We start from the raw sequence: 22,522 nt of genomic DNA, 5'->3' as shown, positions 1-22,522 counted from the left end.
ACCGAAAGAAACGGAGAACGGTCCCTCTAGGGTGTCAACGGTTGAATGCTCGGTCACTCAGTGCTTAGCGCGCCGGAAGTCGACCCGCGCGCAACACTTCGCGCGCCAGCTTTGCGGCCAGATGCGCGCAGTCGCGTATCTGGTAACAAAGGCGAAAAAGAAAATCTCGAAAACGTTCTTTTTTCAACATAATAATACATTACAACTCAATATTACTACTCATGATTACGAAATCAACGCCTGGCACGATGTTTGACATTTATTGCAGCTGAAGAATCTTCAGCAACTCAAAAGGCCGCACCGACACGAGGGCGCTAGGGTGCCGACGGCACCGACAGAAATCGTTTTCATGTGAAACGGCGGCTGCGATTACCGTCGCAAGGACAGTGCGACCGGGCCGTAATTTTTCGTTCGCGTCGCACCATGTGAAACCGCCTTGCTCGTCCTTGCTGCTTCGTAACCTTGTATAAGTTGTTGCAGTAGAGCGCACGTCTATGCTCTGCTGTGTGAACCCAAGTTATATATAGCGCACGTCCGCGTGAAGCCAAGATGTATACCTACAGTACATTCCCTATTTCATTCCCTGACCGATGCCAAAAAATCGCTGGCGGAATTGGCATGATAGACCGTTATCATTTGAAATGGCCATGTCTGCCAAGGCACGCACGCGCGTGTCGAAGCCACATTACGAACTAATGCTTGATTTCACGGAGCAGCACCCGGCGCTAGCTCACGCTGTCTCACCCCTTTCCGTGGGTTACACGGCGGCTCGCAGGCGCGAGCTGTGGCAGGAGGTTGCGAACCTGCTCAACGCCGTGGGCCCCGTTGTCAAAAGTGTGCCCCTCTGGCGCCACACGTGGCAGGTGTGGTGCACCCGGTGCAATAGGGAGGAGGCACAGTTTTTGGCAGCGGGAAGGTGAGCGTGTCAACAACGGTCTGTCGAATGGCCCTTGAATATGGCTCCGCATCCTGTCGCAGGGGCACTGGAGGCGGCAGGCGGCCGGGGCTGCCAGGCCGTGTGTGCAAGCTGCGGGCGCCAGACCTCGTGCAAGGCGTCGCAGATCCCATGTTTTCTTCCTCCAGCCAGGCATGTGGTAAGCCGCGGTGACGTTACTAATAAGGAAGGGGGAATGGCAGTGGAGGCTAATGAAGAATAATGAATGTCAACCTCGGGGCCATGTGCTGTGAGCAATTCACACAGAATGAACTTCGAGACACTCGTGCATGAACGTGGGGCGCTGTGCCCCTTGCAGAACCAGCCCCGTGTGTCCGTGGGGGAGGTACCAGGGACGAGCGGCCTGCAGCAGGCAGAGGCGCGCTCTCCATCTGGTAAGTGACTTTTTAGTCATTTGATATGTACACCTAACAACTTGTGCACATTGTTGACCTCATTGTGGTTTTTCTTTTAGTTAGGAAGGGATGCGAATGCTGAGGTAACGTATGCAACCTCGAGTTATGTACCTTGTACTATCTTGCCCTCTTGGTACGGCTGCTTTTCTTCTTGTGTCTCAGTACCTAGTAACCTTGTGTTTTGCGCCAATACATGCTCTGCTGAAACTGTCCACTAAGCAGTGGTGTCTTGTGGAATGAATTCACATAGATACGGATGTAGAGGAGCTGGAAGAGCTGGAGGAGGATGACATGCCTTGTGACACAGCCTGTGAGTTGTTGTTCCAATATCAGACTCCACATTATCCATTTTACAAACTACCTAACATTAACACCATTTGCAGGAGGAGACTATCAGTATCACTTTACAATACCCACGGAAGTTTGGTTTGGTTTATGGGAATTTAACGCCCCAAAGCGACTCAGGCTAGGAGAGACGACGTAGGGAAGGGCTCCGTGAATTTCGACCCCCTGGGGTTCTTTAATGTGCACTGACATCGCACAGTACACGGGCCTCTAGAATTTCGCCTCCATCGAAATTCAACCGCCGCGGCCAATATTGAACCCGCGTCTTTCGGGCCAGCAGCCGAGCGCCATAACCACTCGGCCACCGCGGCGGCCACCCACAAAAGTGTCTTTCATATGCAGCACTGGTACCTTGTGCAAGCTTTTTTCCTCTTACAACAGAAACTGTGGTGTCTGCGATGGTTACACAAATGTGCACATTGAAACAATCCTGTTTTTGTCATACCGCTGATTATGAATGCTTTTATGGACTGCTCCCCAGTATGCATGTCAACAGCACTCTGAGATATTGCACCAAACAGTCAGGTTATTGCACATCGTGCTCCGCTATATGACAAGTGTACATTCAATCACTTTCTCCTTTTGACAGATACACAGGAGCAGCCAGCTGTGGTGCCGGGCCGTCCCAGGCAGCAGCAGCAGAGCTCGCGGGTGGAGGAGGTGTGCCAGCTGCTAGCGGAGACCCGGCGCACCGACCTCTTCGTAGCCCGCAATGTTGAGGACGTCGCGTTTCACGCACGCCTCCTGGAGGTATGTGCAGACAGCACCCACCACATTTAGTGAAGGAGAAGCAGTGGCATGCAACATGTTGTATCTACATTCACAGTTCGAAACCTATGCCTGATCTCTAGACACATTTCAGTAGGTCATCTTTATGTGAAACGAGCCCTCCATTCCATGTCTGTTAAGTGTGCAAATGAAGCTCCTTTTATGTGCCGCACCAAAGCCAGACAGCGGCAGAATTCCGCAGCCTCACGGCGGCTGACTGCTGCCGTGACACAAACTGGGGTGCGGATGGTGCGGACTGCAGATGCAGCAAGGGCTGACTCAGTGCTCCTCACGCAGCAAGTGGTACTTGCAGTGGCATTGATTATGCGTGTCTTGCAGAATCAGGTACAGCCACTGCAGTAACTGTTCGGTGTGGCTTTCTTTTCCTTTTTTACCTGTTTCTTCCGTTTTTTTCCCTTCTGCAAGGCGCACAATATTTTTTAATTCCCTGCCAGGTGCAGACGTTAAGCATATATTTGTTTTCCTTCTGCAAGGTGCAGGAAGTGTTTGTACATTTTTTTTTTCTCTGGGAGGTGCAGAACAGTCATGCATTTCTTCTTTCCTTTTTTCTGCAGGATGCAGTAAGTGTGCATATGACTGGTTTTGTTTGTCTTCTGCAACGTGCAGGGTGTCTACACATTTGTTTTTTAATTCCTGCTAGCTGCAGGGGGCTTATAAAAATTTTGAACTTCTGTGAAGTGTACAGGCTGTGCAATATTCGTTGTCCACTTTAGTTTCGTGTTTCAGTGTGGAAGCATTGCTAGCCCCATTACGAGAAAACTTGACGGCATGTATGAGCGCTCGCAGACGGTATAGAAAATCCCAGTCATGTCAAGATAAATATGCGGTCATCAAGTGGTCGCATGGCGCACACAGCAAGCTGAGGGCTGCCTTTCCAGACGGTCATATACATGACATTCGCCTTATACACCTCCCACTGGCTGAGTTCAATATGACGGCACTTTTCCCTGCTACATTCGCGTCAAAATTGCGACCAACCATTTCTCGTCCAGCGTTCCAGGTGGTGTCATACGCACGTGCTTTCGCATTCGCACACATAAGCAGTGTGTGTCAATTTTTTGTGATGTTACCTTGCAACCCTTTGCAAGACGCACAGCTGGGTAGCGGCAGCGGGCAAACTTGCAGTGAATGTGCGTGTCCATTGCTTTTGTTCCAGCTTGCCGGCGACGACCCAAAATGACTCGCGTATTCGCGTTTCGCGGTCTGTACTACATACGTGCGTTACGATTTATTTACTTTGTGAAAGTCGGAAGTTGTATGCATTTCTCACTGTAAGCAGTGTCAGCTCAGCATCAGCGACAACACCCAGCGACGAAACGGCCCGCAGCCTGCGATTACGAACATGCTGCAAATGAGTGCATGTGAGCGTTTCTTCTGACGTATTTTTGGTGAAGCTTGCACCCGGTGTCAGGAGGCGTCTTCGTTGGCGGGCTAACTTGGAAAGCTTAGGGCACAGCACAAGTGGCGCCTATGCTGTGAAGAACAATCGAGAAAGAATAAAAGGGGAAACAGCTTATCAGAGACCGAGCACGATTTTTACTGCTGCGTGAAGCGCACCTTACATGGAATTGTTTGCAGATAGTTGCACTGAGTGACAGCGGACTATACGAGCGACTGCTCTGACAAATGAGGGCGGCTGCACTGTCGCTGTGTGATGATCGCTTGTGCCTGCTGTCAGCAGCCGCGCCGAATGCACAGCTGTCATGCTAGCAATGGGAATATTGCCCGTATAGCATGGCAGGTGCAGAAAATGGTTCCTGACCCCCCCCCCCTTATTTAAAGAAACAAACAGGCTCAATTCCTAAGACTTAGATTTGCTACTGCTTTTGCTTGGGTACCAACAGCACCATCTTATTGTTGAGGCCAACCATAGCACAACTGCCACATCGTTGTGGTAATGTTGCATACAAAAGTAAATAGGCTGTGGTGATACACTCGACAGGTACAGATGTGAGCCGGCTTGTCTAGAGCGCTCGAGCTGTGGTGCGAAAGATTGAAAATTTTAACCAGGCAGCAGTTTTTACTGGTAATCCTTGCAGTCAAGTGCTGCTGCATAGCTACACGAATGATAGCGAACAAGTACAGTGCCTGCAACAAAAGGGCTGCAATAAGATATTGTCTTATTTGTAGCGCATCACACTTCTCCAACCCTCTAGACAAGCATGCTCACCTCTGTACATTTGACTACATCGTGTGGCTCGTTATGTATGCATCCCCAGGATTCAAATTCTTCTGAAGGAAAGAGGGACTCTAGTCCTCCCCATGGCGAAGGTTAGGACTTCCATCGATGCTGCAAGAGCTCCATTACACGGCTTAGAAGCAAATTCTCTTGAGCTGTAAACTTTTGACAAAGGTTGTACGCTACTGTTCATGTATTCTTGTGATCCTCCTGTCTCCCATGGTGCAGAGAGTTCAGTTCGCAGTAGAATGTGGAATCCAATGTACATTGCATTTACAGAAGATGCTAGGCTTGTGCAGTTTGATTTATGTATATATTTTATTTACAGTATATTGCAAACCATAAAATAGGTCCAAGCAGGAGAGGTAGGAATGCATAAAAGAAAGCATAGCAAATAATATCGCAGAAAACAAAGATGATTAATTATAGTACATAGCATGAAGCAAGAAACAACTTATCAACTTTCAGTAAGCAGTCATATCGATGGAATCATTGCTGTTTAGTACTTCAGGGGGAGTTCATTCCATTCAGTTATTGTGCGTTAAAAAAGTGAGAATTTAAAAACATCGGTTCTAGCACTGACCTTTGTTAGTGATTCCGCATGATGATGCCTAGTTAGTTGCGCAGAAACACCAACTCTTGGACCATATTTAGATTTACTGTGACAGTGAAGGTACAGTAATTTGAAAGTGCATTTGCCACATTTAAATTGAATCGAAGGAATTAACCCCATATGGTCTGACAACTTAAAATAGCAAAAAGAAATTCTCAGTCATTCATACAAGTTATCCGTTTACTCTCCCGCTATTTCTGTCATTCCCCTTCTCCTAGCTTATTCTGAACATGTCACAGACATTCTTATACCACAGTTTAGTTCTTGTCACATGGTTTTGTTGAATGACAACTGGCCTGCATGTGCAAGATCGGGTGCAGAGCATGGTTGAATATAATTATGTTTTTCTCTTGATTTCCATCTTGCACTGTTTGTACTTGTGCCTGTGATTCAGTGCATGCCTGGTACATGTTCGTAAGAAAGCCCTTGAAATATCTTTGCACCGCTGGAATACTTGCAAAGTGCGTGCATTAACCAAACTGACACTTGCACTGCCAGCAACTCCTCTTCCAATTCCTGAAACAGGCACAGTGCGGAGTTCTCAAGGGCTCCTGGCTTGGCCTGTGTCCATTTCACAGTATCTTCTAAAAACGCAAAGAACAGCTTTTTCAGAATCTGCAGAAGTGTTGCAGGAGATGAGCAGTTTCATCTCTGCAAGCGCTGTTTACTTTTTGAGTGCATATTTTTTTAGACAGCACTGCCTACAAGCTGTCGGTGCGTTCATGGCACCTGCATTGCTTCTTATGCTCTGCTCATGGTGTATTTTGCTCTGCCAATGCAGAGCACCTGTGCCAAGTAGCGACTGTGGCCGTGTGCTGGGTTAATGAAAGCGCACCCAAATTGATGGTCGAACTGGATAAAACTAAAGAGCAGGCTAACTCTTAACGTCTGGTCAAGAAGGTCAGTGTTGTAGCTAGCTCAGAAACAGAGCCTCAGAAAGGTGAACCTTTCAGAACTCTCTGGCATTGAAGCCTCTCTACAAACACCTGCTCTTGGTGTTTAACATTGTACTGATGTGCACATCACTGTTTCAGGGGGGAGGGGGGGGGGGGGAAATGGGGCCAGTAGGGAGTGCTTGTGTGGGGCAATTGTAAAGCTGACATTCTCCGGATCAAAGGCAATGTACACATCATTTGAATGTTTGAACCACTATGGTCCTTGATGGTGGCTACTTAAAAGGGGACACTGGTCTCAGGCCTACTTTCCTTATTTTTAGTCCAATCCTAAAGAAACTGTGTCAACTTGCTCAGTTTTTTATACTGATTTCAAATATGAAATTACTTTCTTAATTAATTTGTTGGTTGTTGAGATGAATAATTTTAATTAGTCATTTATTAGTACCTTGGTACAAAAAAAATGGCTCAATAAAAATAATTTTTAACCCATGGCTACATAGTATGGTGAGTAAAGAGTGCAGTAATCAACGCAGTTTTCTCATTTTGCCCTCATTAGTAATTTTACAGCACTTCGAATAGCAGCATTCAAACCGTGAATATCATGCATAGATAAACTTTGCAAAATTACAAATTCTTGAGGTGTGATTGAACAGTTGTGCTTCAATTATTGCATACATTGTGCCTTCAGCTTCCCTTAGCAAACGATATGACATGTCTATCTGTCCTAGACGTTGAGATATTGACGTACTAAGACTGCCAGGTGTCCAAAATTTTCATGGTGTTAAATCGCCTGCTCCTGCATAAATTGAGCCCACACAATGATCTAAATTTAATATTATGGTCAAAATACAGATTTCCTGCAGGAGAAAACGGGTAAAGTAAAAATAGTATCTATAGGCTCCAAAAATGTCATTTCTAAAAAATTGATTTTTGGGTCATTTTTTGGTTACAAAGACCAGTGTCCCCCCTTAACACTTTCCTGCCCATGGGAAAAGTAGTGGTTTTTGGGTGGTATAGGAAATATTTTTGTTCCTTCAACAAAACATGCTTGATACTCAAGGAAATAGTATCATTGTTGAGAAGAGGAAATTGTCTTTTTAATGGTGTTAGTCTCAATGAACATGTTAATTGGAGAAAATTTTGAAAAACAAAATTGCACAAAAATTTCAAACAACACTGGACAAAATATACAAAAACATCAACATTTTTTTACACACACAAAATATAAAAAAATTTCAGTATATACATTTTGTTGAGGATACATCTGTACAATGTTTCACAAAATTTCAGCTTTCTATGTCCAGAACTTATTGAGGCGGAAAAAAAAACGTTAGGCATGGTGCGTGTCATGCCAACGGGCAAAACAGTTTCTCGACGTAGTGAAACACAAATTGATAGCACAGGTCTCACAGAAGACATTTGTTTTCTGTTCAACTTTTCTGTCTTCATAGCACAACTTACAGTTCCTATAACGCTCCATTTTTTTTGGCTTGTGCTGAAGACCTTGGGGTGCACCACCTGGTGGAACAACTGGAGGAACGGCGGGGTTTACAGAAGGTCGCTCATCAAATCCCAGCAGCTGCTCAGTCAGTTCTAGTCTGAAGGCGAACTGGTCGAAGCGCGAGATTCTTGACAGTTCTGCCACCTCTGGATGCTGTCGGCGGTGCTCATCAAACAGTATAAAACTGTTGACTACAGCAATGTCTATACAATGGAAGAACAGGGTCTTCCACCAGCGCACGCACTTCATGAGGACGTTGTAGGATCCGATAAGCTGGTCAGATTTGTCGACTCCCAGCATGCCCACATTGTAGTCTATGAGTTGCGGCTTTCTGATTGAGACTTCGGTCCATTTGTTCTCGACTTTTTTTCTTCGCTTCGCAATAACATAGTCGTTAGCGGTGTGGGCTGTCGACATCATGTGGACAACCCGCTTATCCTTCCATTGCAGATACAATACGTCCTTGTCCCGCAGCCATCGAACATCTCCTCTTCCTGCTTTTTTTTCCCATTTTGTGTCCTTTAGTTCGCTGGGAAAACCGCGGCGGTCTTTTCGGGTCGTTCCGCAAGCTAGTGTCTTGAATTCCAGTAGATGGATGAACAAAGATGTTGATGTGTAAAAGTTGTCCAAAAAAATTAAGTATCCCTGATCAAGGTAGTTCTCACACAGCCGCGTCACAACATCAAATGCCAAACCACGTGCACTGGGCGCTTCTCGCTTTCCGGTATACACATTGAATTGAACCGTGTAGCCAGTTTTTGAATCAGCCAGAACCCACAATTTATACCCCCATTTTATTACTTTATCCCTCATATACTGCCGAATTCCAGAACGACCTTTCGACTTCACCATCCTCTCGTCAACGGACAGGTACCGATGCGGCTGAAAGAACTGCGGAGACGAAACGTTCATGTGTTTTAGCAGAGAAGATACGCGGTGAAGCTTCCCGTGGGTTGCGGCAGTGGTCTTCTCTGGGTCCGTCACACTCAAGAATGCCAGTAATGCCTTGAATCGCCTTCTCGGCATCACTTTCGGTGGTACAAGGCCTGCGAACAATCTCCCCGTGTTCCAATATGAGTGCAGACGTGGGACTTGCACGATACCCATGTAGATTAGCAGTCCGATGAACTTCTGCATTTCATCCGGTGTCACTTCTCTCCAGGACCCATCTCTCTCACCGTAAGTTGGTTTTTCAAGAATATGCATCCAGGCATATTTATTTGTATTGTCGCATATCTCTCGGATGATTTCACCAGTGAAAAAAAGAAAAAAGAAATCAACGGCTCTGGAGAACCGCCTAGCGCCACTCCGGAGCGCGATGCCGAGGTCGAGGCCTGGCCGTCGTGCAGGAGAAAACACGACACCCTGCGCAGCCGCCGGCAAATGGTCCCTCCCGAAAGACGTTGCCACCCTGCAGATAAGAAATCTGACCTTCAGCACACGGAGGATATCTACAGATCAGCGTGGGAGCGCAGCGAAACGATTCAGAGAAACCGAAACTTACCGACGGATGCCTGCGGCCGTTCCGGGCTGGATCAACGCACTTTCGCTTTCAGTACTAAAATCCGACGAACTGAAGTTGTCCTCCGAGTCGCTGCTGCTTTCATCTTCAAAAACATCGCTCGCAGATGCATCGGGATCGATGGAAGCGCGACGTTTGCGCGGAGCAGAAGCGCGCGATGTCGACGCCATCACGGACACAACGAGGGAGCGTCACCTAACTTCGAAGTGTCGTTTAAAACCCCCGCGCGGCGAAAACCTGAAACAAAAAACCGAAACTGAAAGAATAGTTCCTTTATTACTTACTAGATGGCGCAGCATGTCCGTAAACGCTTCGAAAGCGCGTAAATACGAACTTGCAACCATCGATAGCGGGCTATCGATGGGCATAGGCGTGGGCAGGAAAGAGTTAAGCATTTATGACAGAGTAAAGCCAAGTTTTGCGACTGAAACCTTCTCTGGTTTCTTTTCTGAGTCACTGCCCCCTCATGGATGAGTTCCTGTCATTCTCCTAGAGGTGTGGACAATTGTCTGATTTTGCAAAAATAGAAAATCATTCCAAAAACAAAAAAATGTTCATCACTTGGTGGTGGGCTGTCTTCTTCTTGGCAGCTTACAGTATGGCTAAAGCTGAGGGAAGGCCTTAGCACTGTCTTAACCTGTAATAGACAGAAAAGCTTTCATTTCAGTCTTTAGCATGGGGCCTCAACATCTCAAACCGCGTGCTAGTGTGGCAGTAACAACAGCTTGGGTAGATGAACAGCAGTGGAAATTAGAAGTGCAGGCTAGACTGAAAGAGCATAACAGGGTTTTAACATTTTGCTAACTTCCAAGACACCGTGAAAGTTAGAAAGCCTGATGTGCCTACGTATAGCATGACAGGTCCTCTGAACAACCTGTTGAGCAACCTTTAGTGGTGATAAGAGCCTGCCAGACACAAACATCACGGTGCTCAATAAGTCACAAGGCAGATCCCTATCACTTATTCCTTTTGGTGCTGTCCATTATTGTGCTGGTGCTGCTATCACTGCTATATTGGCTGTCGAAACTGCTGTTCATAAAGTAAGGCAAGTACATTATCTGGCAGATAGATTCTTTTAGGCTGATAATCATCAGTGGTTTGGTCAGCACAGGGCTGCTTATGTTGCATAGCTTCATATACAGTGGAACCCCGTTCATACGTTTTTCACCGGACCGCGAAAAAAAAACGTAACAGCCGGGAAAACGCAACAGTGAGGAAAGGTCCGAAAATTAATGAAAACAGTGCAGCTTTGCCTTGAAACAATTTATTTTGACATCAAGTGAGCTTAGGTCTTAAAAAAATCGAGAATGGTCGATTGCCGTTTTTTCCGCTCGCTGGAAAGCACCACACGTTTCTCGATGGCCTGGAAAGCCGCATTGCTCTCAGCGTCGCTTTGAGGTGCGACGTACCTGCGGAGGAGGTCCAGAGCCGCGACGGCTTCTCCAAAGCTCGGGTCCGCCAACTCCCCGGAATCATGCGGCTCGTGCTTCTCGTCGTCATCACAGTCTGAGGCTTCACTCGCGACCGAGTCTGCAACGATCTCGGCGATACTCTGACACTCGGACGTCACGACAGCAGCATCCACGGCGACGTAGTCGTCATACGTGACTCCCGTGGCACCCAACGCATTCAAAGCTTCACTCAGCTCTTGATCATGAGAGGCTGCTTCCGTCTCTTCAGCTTCCGTGGCAGTTTCCTCTCCACCGTCCATGCGAAAGCCACACCGCGCGAAGCAGTGCTGTGCAGTTGACGCGCTCACTGCAGTCCACGCTGAAGCGGCATTCCCTTGTATCTCGGCACGCTTCGAGACGATGCTGTTAAGCGTCGAGGGTGGCAGACCAAGATCCTTGGCGATGTCGACTCTTTTCTGCGCTGGCTGCCTGTCGACTGCGTTGAGAACATTCAGCTTTTCCTCGAGGGAAAGCGCCTTGCGCTTGCGCGACGCCATCAAAGGACGACAAATCGCTTGCGGTGTTAGCGAGGCCCGACGAGGCGTAGGCAGCGTAGGTGTTGACGGGAGGACACGGACGACTCGGATGGGCTGAACTGCACAAACAAGAAAGACTGGATTAGCGAGGCCTGACGAGGCATAGGCAGCGTAGGTGTTGACGGGAGGACACGGACGACTCGGATGGGTTGAACCGCACAAACAAGGAAGACTGGATTGCTGCAGGCCCGCGGGTTTTACTCACTTCGGCTGACGAGGCAGTGGCCATCTAGTGGCAATCTCTCCAACTCGCGTGCGGCTTTTTATGGCCTCTGAGATTACCCACGCATGTGAAAGAGGGTGATCTCGGAGGCCATGGTCTTGTAGCCAATTCCGTAGCCAAGCCTGGCCAAGACTCGTCAAAATGGCGGTTGGTGCGCGTTGCCCGGCCGGGTTTGGGGTGCCAGGTTGCGACGTATCATGCGGGAACGTTTTCACAGCTACAATGTAACAGCGGGGTACCCAATACATTGGATCCTATGGGAGCTATGCCGGTACCGGACGAAAACGACGTAACAGCCGGGAAAACGCAGCAGTGAGGAACGTAACAGCGGGGTTCTACTGTAATTTGGATCTTTCCAGATTAGCCTGCAGAAAAAAAATCTATTTCTGTGCATTCAGACAAAGCAGGTCAGTGAAAAGCACAGAAGCATGAGGTGACATGTGCGCTCAACCCACTGCAAAGTAAACCAGTTGACCAGCTAGGGAGGCAAAGCAGCAATCAATTTTTTCCGCAAATCGGCATCCCGGATACTTTTGTTCATGACTGTACATTGCTGGCACCTGGCTGCACTGCTGAGTTTAAAATGGGAGAAAAAAAGTGTTGTTGAAAGAGGGGGTATTGAAATTTATCATGTATGCACAGCTTGCATGCGTCTTACACTCTATTAAGCTGGCTTTTCCTTGTTTATTTCTAGCAGACAGAAATGTAGCTTGATCTGGATGTTAGTTTTGCAGTTTGTGTTTTAATTCGAGGGCTGCCGTTGCACTACAGAGTGCCACAGCACTGCTGTCTGTAATGCTGAGTTGGTAGCCATGGTGTAATGTGAACATCAACTTACTCCTGGATTTGCTGTGTGAAACAATGAATATCCTTGTGGGCATCAAAAATGCCTATGCTGTCTCTTCACGGCTGTCCAGCAGTGTATATAAGAATGCCACTTAACGTTAAAATGCTGCAGGCAGCGAGCTGTTTAGGCCAGTGAAGTCGTTATTTCTTGTTTGATAAATTTTTTGGTGTTGCCTTAAAGGAATGACATCAACCTCTTGTAGACTTACTGTTGCCAATAACCATTCAGCATGTCATGTGAAATATATCAAGTTACATTTGAATTGAATAGATAATAGAGACATTTAGAATAAAGTGATTCTGTTGGTTAGGGGCACAGGGGAATAACGAGGCACCAGTGCACAGGCGCAGAACAGTACTGCCCCTCCGCTTATTGTACTGCGCTTGCGCACTGGCGCCCCGCTATTCCCTTATGCTCCAAACTGAGGGGTCACCCTATTCTAAAGGTCTCTAATATGCATGACAAATCATTAACAACAACACGGTGTCGTCTGTACTCGCCTTGTGCCGACTTAAGTTTGTTTGCAATTTCTGGCAAAGGGTGTTTTGAAATGAATTTGTAGCTTTTCCACAAAAGAGAGAAATGAAGCTGCACTGCAAAATGGCCCTACAAAATGCCCCTTTTTTATTTCCAATGTTTTTATTGCCTGTGTTTTTGTGCAGTGGCATTTAGTACTGGTTCTGTCCTTGCGGAACAAGATGAAGTAATTGGACTGTGTGCTCATGCAAAGGAGCAATTTTGCACTTTATGCAGAAGTAGACCAAGTGACATTTGCAACATTACATTTCATGAGCAAAGCTCCTGGTAGTGCTTTGCTTATGAAAGCACTGATGCTGCTGCTTTTTTTCTGGTTACTGGCTTTCAGAGGGTGGTGTATGCCTCTAACAATTGCGCTTGCGATGTTTAGTGTTCACTTTTTAGCTGTGCAGTTTCTATGCTGCAAATTACGGCAACTGGTCAGAAGAGGTGAGATCCTGAAGGACCTGTAGAGAGATTAGGGTAAATTGAGTGAACAGGTACATTGTGTTGAACGTATGCTGCAGGTCTTCTTGGCCTAATATTGATGCGGCATGCTTTGCTAGTTGCCTATGAATTTGAATGAAAAGACCTGATAGGGTCTCTGGTGGCAACACCAACCTTTGTTTCTTGATGGTGGGAGTCAGCTTTGACGTGGTAGCCGTAGCATGCCGCCATTGGCCGAAAAACTTCTCCAGGACTGTGTTCTAACAAACATATTGGACTTGAAGCTGTTTCAGATGAGTGTGGATAGTTGTGCTGGAGCAGCAGAGCAATACGGAACTAAAAAGAGTGAGTGAGAAGATACAGGCCTGCATCTGTTATAAAGGCTTGCAGAAGTCGGGCGTGTTACAGCGAGTTCCTATCAACAGTGAAATACCGTGCTTAATTGCAACTTTAATGGCAGTGTTGATATGATGGATGGTTTTTGCCCTTCACTGTCCTTCCTCTTTTGTTGTCCTGCCTCTGCGTGATGTATAGGACAAGGTGTGAAGGTTTTGAACAGGGAAAAGGTGAGCTCTAAGGAGAGGCAGCATCTGGGAAAAAGGAGTGGAATTCAGTTCGTTAAAGCCCCTTCGCTCCTCCACATCATAAAAAATTGCATTTCTGAGTCCACTGCCTTGACACCAGCTAACGAAACTTTCAATTAAGCGCAACTTAGGAGCTTGTTCATTGCTTGATGGCATTAAGAATGCCTGTGCCATGATTGTAGTGTGCCCTTCCGCCTTTGTCATCCCAACCTTGCAGATGAAGAGGACGAGGAGGAAGTGGAAGACCCTGTGCATCCTCAAGCAGCAGGCGACAGTGCAGACGGGGGGATATGCAGTGAAGACGCGCCTGACTGGGCTGATGCGCTGACACGAAAGGCCATGCAGATCCGGTTGGCAACCGGCCAGCGAGGCTACGCAACCATGCTCCAGATGTGCCCCGGGTTCCCCTCTGAGCAGCAGCTGCGGCAGTGTGCCGAGGCCCTGCCATTTGGACCAGGTGAGGTTGACAATGCACGGAAAGGGATTGTGCGTCCTTTAGGTTCTGGGTTCGAGGTGGCCCATGCATGGACGCTGCACAGTCATCGTCACCATCACCACCACCATAACTATAATCTCTTTATAATCAAGATCATCATCATCATCGGAATTAACTCTGCAGCAGGGCAGGGGGCTCTACCAGTGATGATCACTTATTACCCATTTCTTGTGCCAGCCACAGCCACTGTGTTTCAGCAAATCTTCTAACCTCATCACTTGACCCGAATATGCACCAAAGCCAGCTGCATTCCCCTTCTCTTGGTATCCCTTAGTCTCTTTTCGAGACCACTGGTGATCTGTTCTATGCATTATTTATTCTACCATGGCTTAGTAGTACTTGTGGCTTGCCTAATTGTTCCATTGCTGTAATGATAACTGTGCAAACAACACGAAACTGACAGGCTTGTACATGCATATCCTGAAAGCCATTGTTTCCCGAGTTTGTCTTTTATATTTGCACGGTTATTTCTTTATCCTGCTAGTTATTTTCTTCACCTAAACTTCAGCTAGAATATTGACAGCTGAGCCTTGTTCTTTAACCCACCCAGCAGCCTTTCTGTCTCCTCAATGCAATGCTTATCATTTTCCTATCCACTGCTTTGCCACATTGTCCTTACGCTCATTCCAAGATTTTTCATTAGCCTACAAATTCCAGCCCTCATTTTGGCAGGGCTGGAAGTGTTAAGGAAGTTATAAATTTTAAGGGGATATCCAAAGGCGTGTGGCAAAAAAAAGGAATTTTAAGCAGTACCTGTATAGGAGACTCTCTCTAGAGGTAAGCAGTCTTGTCATTGTTGTTCAAAGCTTTCACATCGATGCGTTAGACTCTGAGAATGATATTCACATGAGCTGTAAGTAGCATGTTCCAGGTTGGCCTGGCCTATGTGGACTTTGACTACATTCCTCAAATGGGATTGGTGAATTTGTGCCTGAGTGGGCCTACCGCCTCAGACAGTGCAGCACAACTCCCTGCTTAAACACCCTGATGAATAAGCTTTTCATGTTTTCATGGCGTTTGGTGGCCTTTTGTTTTTTGTTTTTGAGGGCCAAATCACAAAGCTAAACTAATGTCCAGGCATTAAAACATCGGATAAAAGTTATAAACGTCCAGGATTTCATCAGCAATAGCCCTTCATTGCAGATATGTAAAAAACTGGGAGATTCATTAAGTAAAAGGTCATTACAGCATGACTAAGTCTAGCTAATTTTGATAATTTCTGAATGTCAAAGAACGGTAAACCTGGGGCAAAGAGATAGGCAAATACAGTAAACCAAGAGCAGAATTAAAAACTGCTCCTTCTTCAGTTAATGCAGCATTATGACCATAGAAGTTTTAGGCTGTTCTGCCCTGCAGAGCCCCTGCACCTCAGGAAGCTAATGATTTGATAAGCATGCTAGAGAAGACTACAAAAAAGGATATTCACATTTTCAGACTTCGTTTCTTGGGTGATATACAATGGGCATTGCCAGGTTAGAACATGCGTATTTGCCGAATGCAGGGTCCGTATTCCGAGTTTGTGTCATCTATTCTCCAAGTTTTTTACATATCTGCAATGAAGGGATCGCTGATGATGAAATCCTGGCAGCGTGTAACTTCTATCCAAAGTTTTAATGCTTGAACTTTAGTTTAGCGTTATGATTTGACCCTCAAAAGCAAAAGGGCACCAAAAGCCATGAAAAGCTTATTCATCAGGGTGTTTGAGCGACGAGTTGGACTGCATTGTCTGAGGCGGTAGGCACACTCAGGCACAAATTCACCAATCCCATTTGGGGAATGTAGTCTAGGTCAACATAGGCCAGGCCAGCCTGGAACATGCTACTTACAGCTCATGTGAATATCGTGCTCAGAGTCTAACGCATCGATGTGAAAGCTTTCAGCAACAATGACGAGACCGTTTACCTAGAGAAAGTCCCCTGTACAGGTACTGCTTTAAATTCCATTTTTATTTCCACACACCTTTGGAGATTCCCTCAAAATTTTTAACTTCCTTAACACTTGCAGCCCTGCCAAAGCGAGGGCTGAAACTTCTAGGCTAATGAAAATCTTGGAATGAGTGTAAGGACAATGTGGCAAAGCAGTGGATAGGAAAATGATAAGCATTGCATTGGGGAGACAGAAAGGCTGCTGGGTGGGTTAAAGAACAAGGCTCAGCTGTCAATATCCTAGCTGAAGTTTAGATGAAGAAAATAACTGGCAGGATAAAGAAATAACCGTGCATACATAAAAGACAAACTCAGGAAACAATGGCTGACAGGACATGCATGTACAACCCTGTCAGTTGCCTGTCGTTTGCGCAGTTATTTATCATTACAGCAATGGAACAATTAGGCCAGCCACAAGTACTGCTAAGCCACGGCAGAATGCATAATGCATAGAACAGATCACCAGTGGTCTCGAAAAGAGACTAAGGGGATACCAAGAGAAGGGGAATGCAGCTGGCTGCCAACTACCATATTTACTCGCGTAATCCTCGCACTTTTTTTTCCTGGAAATCAACGCGAAGTTTGGGGTTGCGATAATTATGCGGGGAAAATTTTCAAGCAAATGTTTCGGAGTGTTAAATGCAAAGATGAATGGGTGCAAGATCAGGATTGTCAGGTCCGCAATTGTAAATATAACGAAAACATTACTGGCAAGCGTAATTTACCTTTGTTATGAATGTACAGGGTGAACGTAAGCTCAAGCTGCTAAAGCACTTTATTTGCCGTGCGCAACCTCCCCGTCACTACTCGCGTTGCATACGTCCTGCAGGCAATTCTACTCTTCATCAGAGTCCGTGTCGACACTGGAATCGATGGTTTCTTCATCTTCCGATGCTTCTTCGCCGTCCCACACCAGGTGGTCCTCGGTCGCATCCAGGGTGTTCGAAATTCCTGTTGTCTTGAAGCTTCTGGCCACCATGTTTACATCAATCATCCCCCATGCCTCTGATACCCAGCTGCACAGCAGCTGCACGGACAGTCTTCACCTTCGGCCATCCATTCTGCGTACAGCCTCCGGACGTTATCTTTAAATGGCTTGTTCAAAGATACGTCAAGAGGCTGTAGCATTGATGTGAGGCCGCCGGGTATAACAGCCAGGTCCGTGCGCAGTTCCTTGAACTTCGCCCGAACTGACTCTTGAAGGTGGCCCCGAAAGCTATCAAGCACGAGGAGCGACGGAAAAAGAAGCGCTCCCGGTCGCCGCCCCCACACAGTCTTCACCCAGTCCACCATAAGGTCCGCGGTCATCCACCCCTTTTCTTGGACGCGCACGTGTATACCAGGGGGGAGCTTTCCTTTCGGGAGGGTCTTCCGCTTGAAAATGACGTACGGTGGGAGCTTCCGCCCGTCCGCCGTCACGCCTAGCATGACCGTGCACCTCTGTTTTTCGGCACCTGTAGTCCTGACGTGCACAGTCCGAGCGCCTGTCTGTTCGACTGTCCTGCTGCTGGGCATATCGAAATTCAGCGGAGTTTGGTCTGCGTTCCCTATCTGGGAGAGCAAGAAGTTTTCCTCCTGCCGGATCCCGATAACGAATCGATGGAAGTCCACTATTTTCTCTTCATAGGCTGCGGGCAGGTGCTGGCAAAGCGTTGTTCGCCTCCTGAGCGAGAGTCCATTGCGCCGCATAAATCGTATGGCCCACCCGTTACTAGCGCGGAAGTCTTGCACCGGGATGCCCTCCTTTCTTGCGATTATGAGCGCCTGGTTCCGTATCAAATCAATTGACACAGCACACCCATCCGCTCATCGAGCCTTAATATATTCCAGTAAAGAGGATTCGACGGCAGGAAATTTCCCAGTCTTCGGTCCACGGAAGGCCTGGCGCGTCTTACTAGTCGTCTTGAGTTCGTCGTGCTGCCGTCTCCAATACCAGGCGCAAAACTCGTTGACGCCGAAGTGTCTGCTGGCGGCGCGGTTGCCATGTTCCAACGCATACTCAATAGCTTTTAGCTTAAAAGCAGCTGTGTAGCTTGCGTAGCGTCCCATGGCGAAGCGGCACAAAGAGCACGGTGCAACACGCAAACAAGGCAAACGAGGCCTATGATACACCGGAGAGCTGGAGACACCTTCGCAAAATGGCGTGGCGGTGGTGAGTGGATGAGCGGTAGCGGCGGTGGCAGCGGATGATAGCACAGTATTGCCGCCTAGTAGCACGCGCGCCCAACCATGGCAGTTAGTTGTGGCCGCAGTCAATAGATGGCGATCGCTACGACAAGCAGACGGCTCGTGGCAGTAATTTTGTGGGTGCGATGATTATGCAGGGAAGAAAAATTTTTCAATTTTTGATAGCCAATGGGGGGGTGCGAGCATTATGCGAGTAAATACGGTATATGTGCGAAGTCTGACCCCTATCAGGCCTGAGCAGATTTCTTTTTGGCTCTTTCATTTGCTGAAACAAATAAGTTTGGGCTCCAAAAGGGCTGTTCAGGCCAGCTTCCAGCCTTCCTACAAAGTTGAGCCTTTATGCTCCGGAGTGCTGAGAGAGGAAGGTTTTTAGTCTGGGGGACGGTGGGATTGTTCATCCTTTGTGAGGAGGTTTGCTGAAGGTCACAATGGGGGAGTTGTTTTTGAAGTGGCAGTGTGGCTGGAGCTTTGTTTTCTGGCCAGACAGAGAAAGCTGCTGAGGTAGCAGCTACCCATTTAGGCCCACCAGTTGTAGAAGTCTCTAGCTTGGCCAGCGGTGTTGTGCAGAGAGAAAAGTGTGGCACTGGTGAGCGTAGGCAAGCATGCTGCAGTTCTAAGAAATGCTCTACGAATGCATACTAGCACACACACACAGAAACGATACCACTTTTAATAAACACTTGTAACTGTAGGTTGATTGCAGACTGAAAGTACCTGGCTGTCTGAACTGGTTTTGGGTTGTGCATGTACCTATTTGTGAACCATTTCTATTTTTATTTTTGGAAAGCATTTTAGCACCCTTTGCAGAATAATGCCTACAGGCAACAGTCTGGCTGAATTTGTTGCTTGAAGTAGAAGCTTGAAGTAGCAGTCAAGGGAAATAGGACAGCTGTTATTTTTTGTAGTTGGTGTAGGTTACATCCAACTACATGCGCTGCACCTGTGTAGCCACTGTAGCAAGGCTCTGCTTTTTTTTTGTCAGTGTTCAAAAAAGTCTAGCTCCACCCACATACACGAATGCATTTCTTTTACTTGTAGTGTAGCGTAAGAACTACGCTTTCTTCACTGCCTTTTGAGGTGTAGAGACCTTAAAGAGACTATGCAATAAATTAATTGAGATTATGTAAAGCAGACGAGGGATAGGCATTTCATCACTCGTCACCCCAACGCAAGAATTTGTAAGCTAGCATCAATAACAACGAAGATATAGACGATTAAAAATTACGCTCCTCCTCTCCCCCCTCAACTCGTACACGCGGGGCACCAGAAAAAAATAAAGAAAACAGGTCTGGGACTGGGCCCGCCTTTGAATACGTCATCAGATGACGTTCGCTTTGCAACTTCCGGTTGTCGCTCCTAGCACCCCAGCAGCAGCGTCGGCGGCGCGGCAGCAACTCTCCGGTCTCTCTTCGCCTTCCTGGATTGCGGCGCGCGTCGGGTTTCTTTGCTTGTCGTGTATTGTAGTTAGCAGTAATAAACCCGGACCTCGAGGCGCGACTGCTTGCTCTTACGGCCGTGATGGTGCCCATGGAGAGCCGTGCGAGTGGCTCTGGAACTCCCGACAGAAGGAGGTGGCAGAGGAAAATTGAAACCATATGCGCGAAGGCAATGCCCTGGCCCGTGCTTGCCCGAGAGGGTCACGCGGCGGCACGAGCAGACGATTTTCACGGCTACCGGAAGTGTGCCCGTGACGTCATGGCTGCCGTGGCTCCAGCGAATGACAGCGTGTGGTGGCCTGGCGACGTCATGGGTTGTGTGACGTCTTTGTTCCACGATTTTAGTTCCAAAATGGGTCACTACGAGCACACCAATCGGCCCGCGAATTTTAAAAAACACGTTTTTTTTTAATTTAGAATAAATTGCCGTTTCAATTTCAAACTTATACTTGATGTGAATGCTCATTAGCATCATTTCTAAACATAGAAAACATTTACAAGCGACTTTGAATTCTTTGCATAGTCCCTTTAAGAAGGCAGGCATTTAAAAGATGCAACGTCCTTTTCTAGCAGCAGACACCACGATTGGTTGCAGTACTGCTAAACAAGTCAGCAAATTTTTGTTTGCCTGGATGTCTGCAGCGACGTGGCGATCCATTTATGCATCAGAGAGAACTGCAACCTTACCTTCGGTTAAGATGAAATTGCTTACATCACTGGTAGTGCATATTGCAGGTTCCTGAACACTACTTCACGTTAAGATGTGCTGCGTTCAGTTTGATCTGTGCTAAGTGACCCGCATAAAATGAGCATTTCAGTGCGTACATTGTCATCTGGTGAAATATGTGACCCAAGGCCTCCTCCACTGACAGATGTGCCTTCGACGCTTGCCTATGGCATAGTGCAGTAGTGTTTTTAAGTTCTGGGTGAGCTTGCACCCCATACTTCAAGAGTTTTAACATAAAGTGGAACCCGGTTCCTCATCACTAGCGGGATCGAATGCTTCATACTTCAAAGTGAGGAACCCATGGTCAGGTCAATAGTCTTGTGCAGGAAATTTATTTGCGGTCGTTTAGATCTGCTCCATGTACCGACTGAGCAGATGATGCAAGCTGGTGCGGCACGCTCTGCGTGAAGAATAGAGTGCTCTTTGAATTTACAGTACACTCCCATTAAGAAGAATTCGATTGAGACGAATTCTGAGAGCACATGGGCTTCAGTTAAGACAAACTTTTGCAGCGACCGCAAATGACGGCAGCCCTGCACAACAGCACTCAACAGGGCATCTGCGTGGCACTGTCAAGTGAGGAAAAAACATAAAATGCGTCTACACAAGAAAGCACATCCCCAAGATGGCTTCTGGGCACTGCCGTGCAATCTGAGGAGAACCCGTGTGGCAGAAGCACGCTTTCTTGTGGCGGAGCTTTCTTTCCGGTGCAGTAACGGCAGGGCACATTCGTGCTAGTGCTGACACAGAGATATAACGTAGTGATATCTGGGCGCTGTGTGGCATTGTGTGTATTACGTGCATCATGCATCACATGCTACGCATTGCCTTTCGCAGACTAAAAGGCACATATGTGCAAAGTGCACCGGCCGGCTCATTGAAACACGGGGCCACATGTCCAACCGAGGCGGCATCGCAGCATGTTGGTGTGCCTGCTTGTGGAGTTAGTAACAACTATGCTGCAAAACAAGTCCGATAAGAGTGAGACACACGGCTACCCTGCTGGGCACCTTCAATGTACATGGAGCAGAATGGAAAACAAAAATCAGAAAAAAAAATGCAAACACAAATAGCCGCTGCTGTGAGATACAGTGAGAAAAATGAGACTGTGAAAAAAGAATACTAGACCAATACCATATTCAAGTATGGTAATGCAAGCTTGTTTCGTGCTCTTTGTTTGCAGTTTACCGTTTTCCGAATGGTTATTTTATTCATTGTTGTCATGTGTGCAGTAAAACCTCACTGCAAGAAACACTCAAGGGACCCGAGAAAGATGTCTCTTGTAGCAAAAAATTCTGAAAATGCTGAGGAGTCGGACTAGATCAGTTTATTGCACATCAGGGTATAAAAGTATTTAAACACATTCACACACATTAACATTATTAACAGGAAATTGTTAATGTGACTTCCCATGACTTCTCTTCAACATGACTTTTTGACATTTGAGTCTATGTCTGATGCGAAACTATAGCGGATAGATCGTCAAACAGAAGTGTCTCGTGTAAACGTGGCGACAACTCTGAAGTCCGACCAGTCTGGCTACCAGTGTACAAAGTGACCGGCACTGCGGAAGCTGAGACTGAAATCCAACTCAACGTAAATTGAACTCAACAGTCGATGCAGGAGCGAGACTGCAATTATAGAAGCAGAATGACGGAAATTTTGGTGCAGCGAGACATTAATCGCAACCATGTGACGTGTGACATACAGCTGCGGAACGGAGCAGAATCGACGAAAGGGAATGAAAAGTGCAGTACATATGAGGTGGTACGACGTTGGCCGCATTGCGTGAGCATATCTGGGTTGTGTCTGTTCTAAATAGTGAAGAATTTGCTTTAGGGACCTAAAAAAGTTGTTGTTAGTAACCAATTGTCTCTTGTAACCATGTTTCTTGTATGCAGTGCTGTTAACATGGTGAACATAAGAAACCCAACCAAACCACTTTCAGATGT

The 22,522-nt window shown here is 47.0% G+C and overlaps 2 protein-coding genes across 4 annotated transcripts in view; both read left to right on the top strand.

Moving 5' to 3' along the window:
• The first annotated feature begins 354 nt into the window (after positions 1-354).
• On the top strand, positions 355-2,415 carry LOC144121593 (uncharacterized). Its single transcript, XM_077654883.1, has 4 exons — positions 355-916; positions 979-1,094; positions 1,254-1,329; positions 2,285-2,415. Coding segments are annotated over exons 1-4 (519 nt in total). The 5' UTR covers positions 355-590; the 3' UTR covers positions 2,286-2,415.
• Positions 2,312-22,522, top strand: part of LOC144121591 (uncharacterized) — a 35,990-nt gene continuing 15,779 nt past the window's right edge. For all 3 annotated transcript variants that reach the window (XM_077654880.1, XM_077654881.1, XM_077654879.1), the window contains exons 1-2: positions 2,312-2,445; positions 14,017-14,256. In XM_077654880.1, the coding sequence (XP_077511006.1) occupies positions 14,139-14,256 (118 nt within the window). In that variant the 5' untranslated portion in view covers positions 2,312-2,445; positions 14,017-14,138. The remainder of the gene's footprint in view (positions 2,446-14,016; positions 14,257-22,522) is intronic.

The sequence above is a fragment of the Amblyomma americanum genome, chromosome 2 (genome assembly GCF_052857255.1).
Source record: "Amblyomma americanum isolate KBUSLIRL-KWMA chromosome 2, ASM5285725v1, whole genome shotgun sequence".
NCBI lineage: Eukaryota > Metazoa > Arthropoda > Arachnida > Ixodida > Ixodidae > Amblyomma > Amblyomma americanum.
This window is presented reverse-complemented; position numbering and strand designations above follow the sequence as displayed.

What these genes read in the sequence shown, in the direction of transcription:
- LOC144121593 (XM_077654883.1), top strand. Translation starts at nt 591, where the DNA reads ATGCCAAAAAATCGCTGGCGGAATTGGCATGATAGACCGTTATCATTT. An exon ending in CAGTTTTTGGCAGCGGGAAG is followed by an intron (nt 917 to 978) that starts GTGAGCGTGTCA and finishes ATCCTGTCGCAG; the next exon opens with GGGCACTGGAGGCGGCAGGC. An exon ending in TTCCTCCAGCCAGGCATGTG is followed by an intron (nt 1,095 to 1,253) that starts GTAAGCCGCGGT and finishes TGCCCCTTGCAG; the next exon opens with AACCAGCCCCGTGTGTCCGT.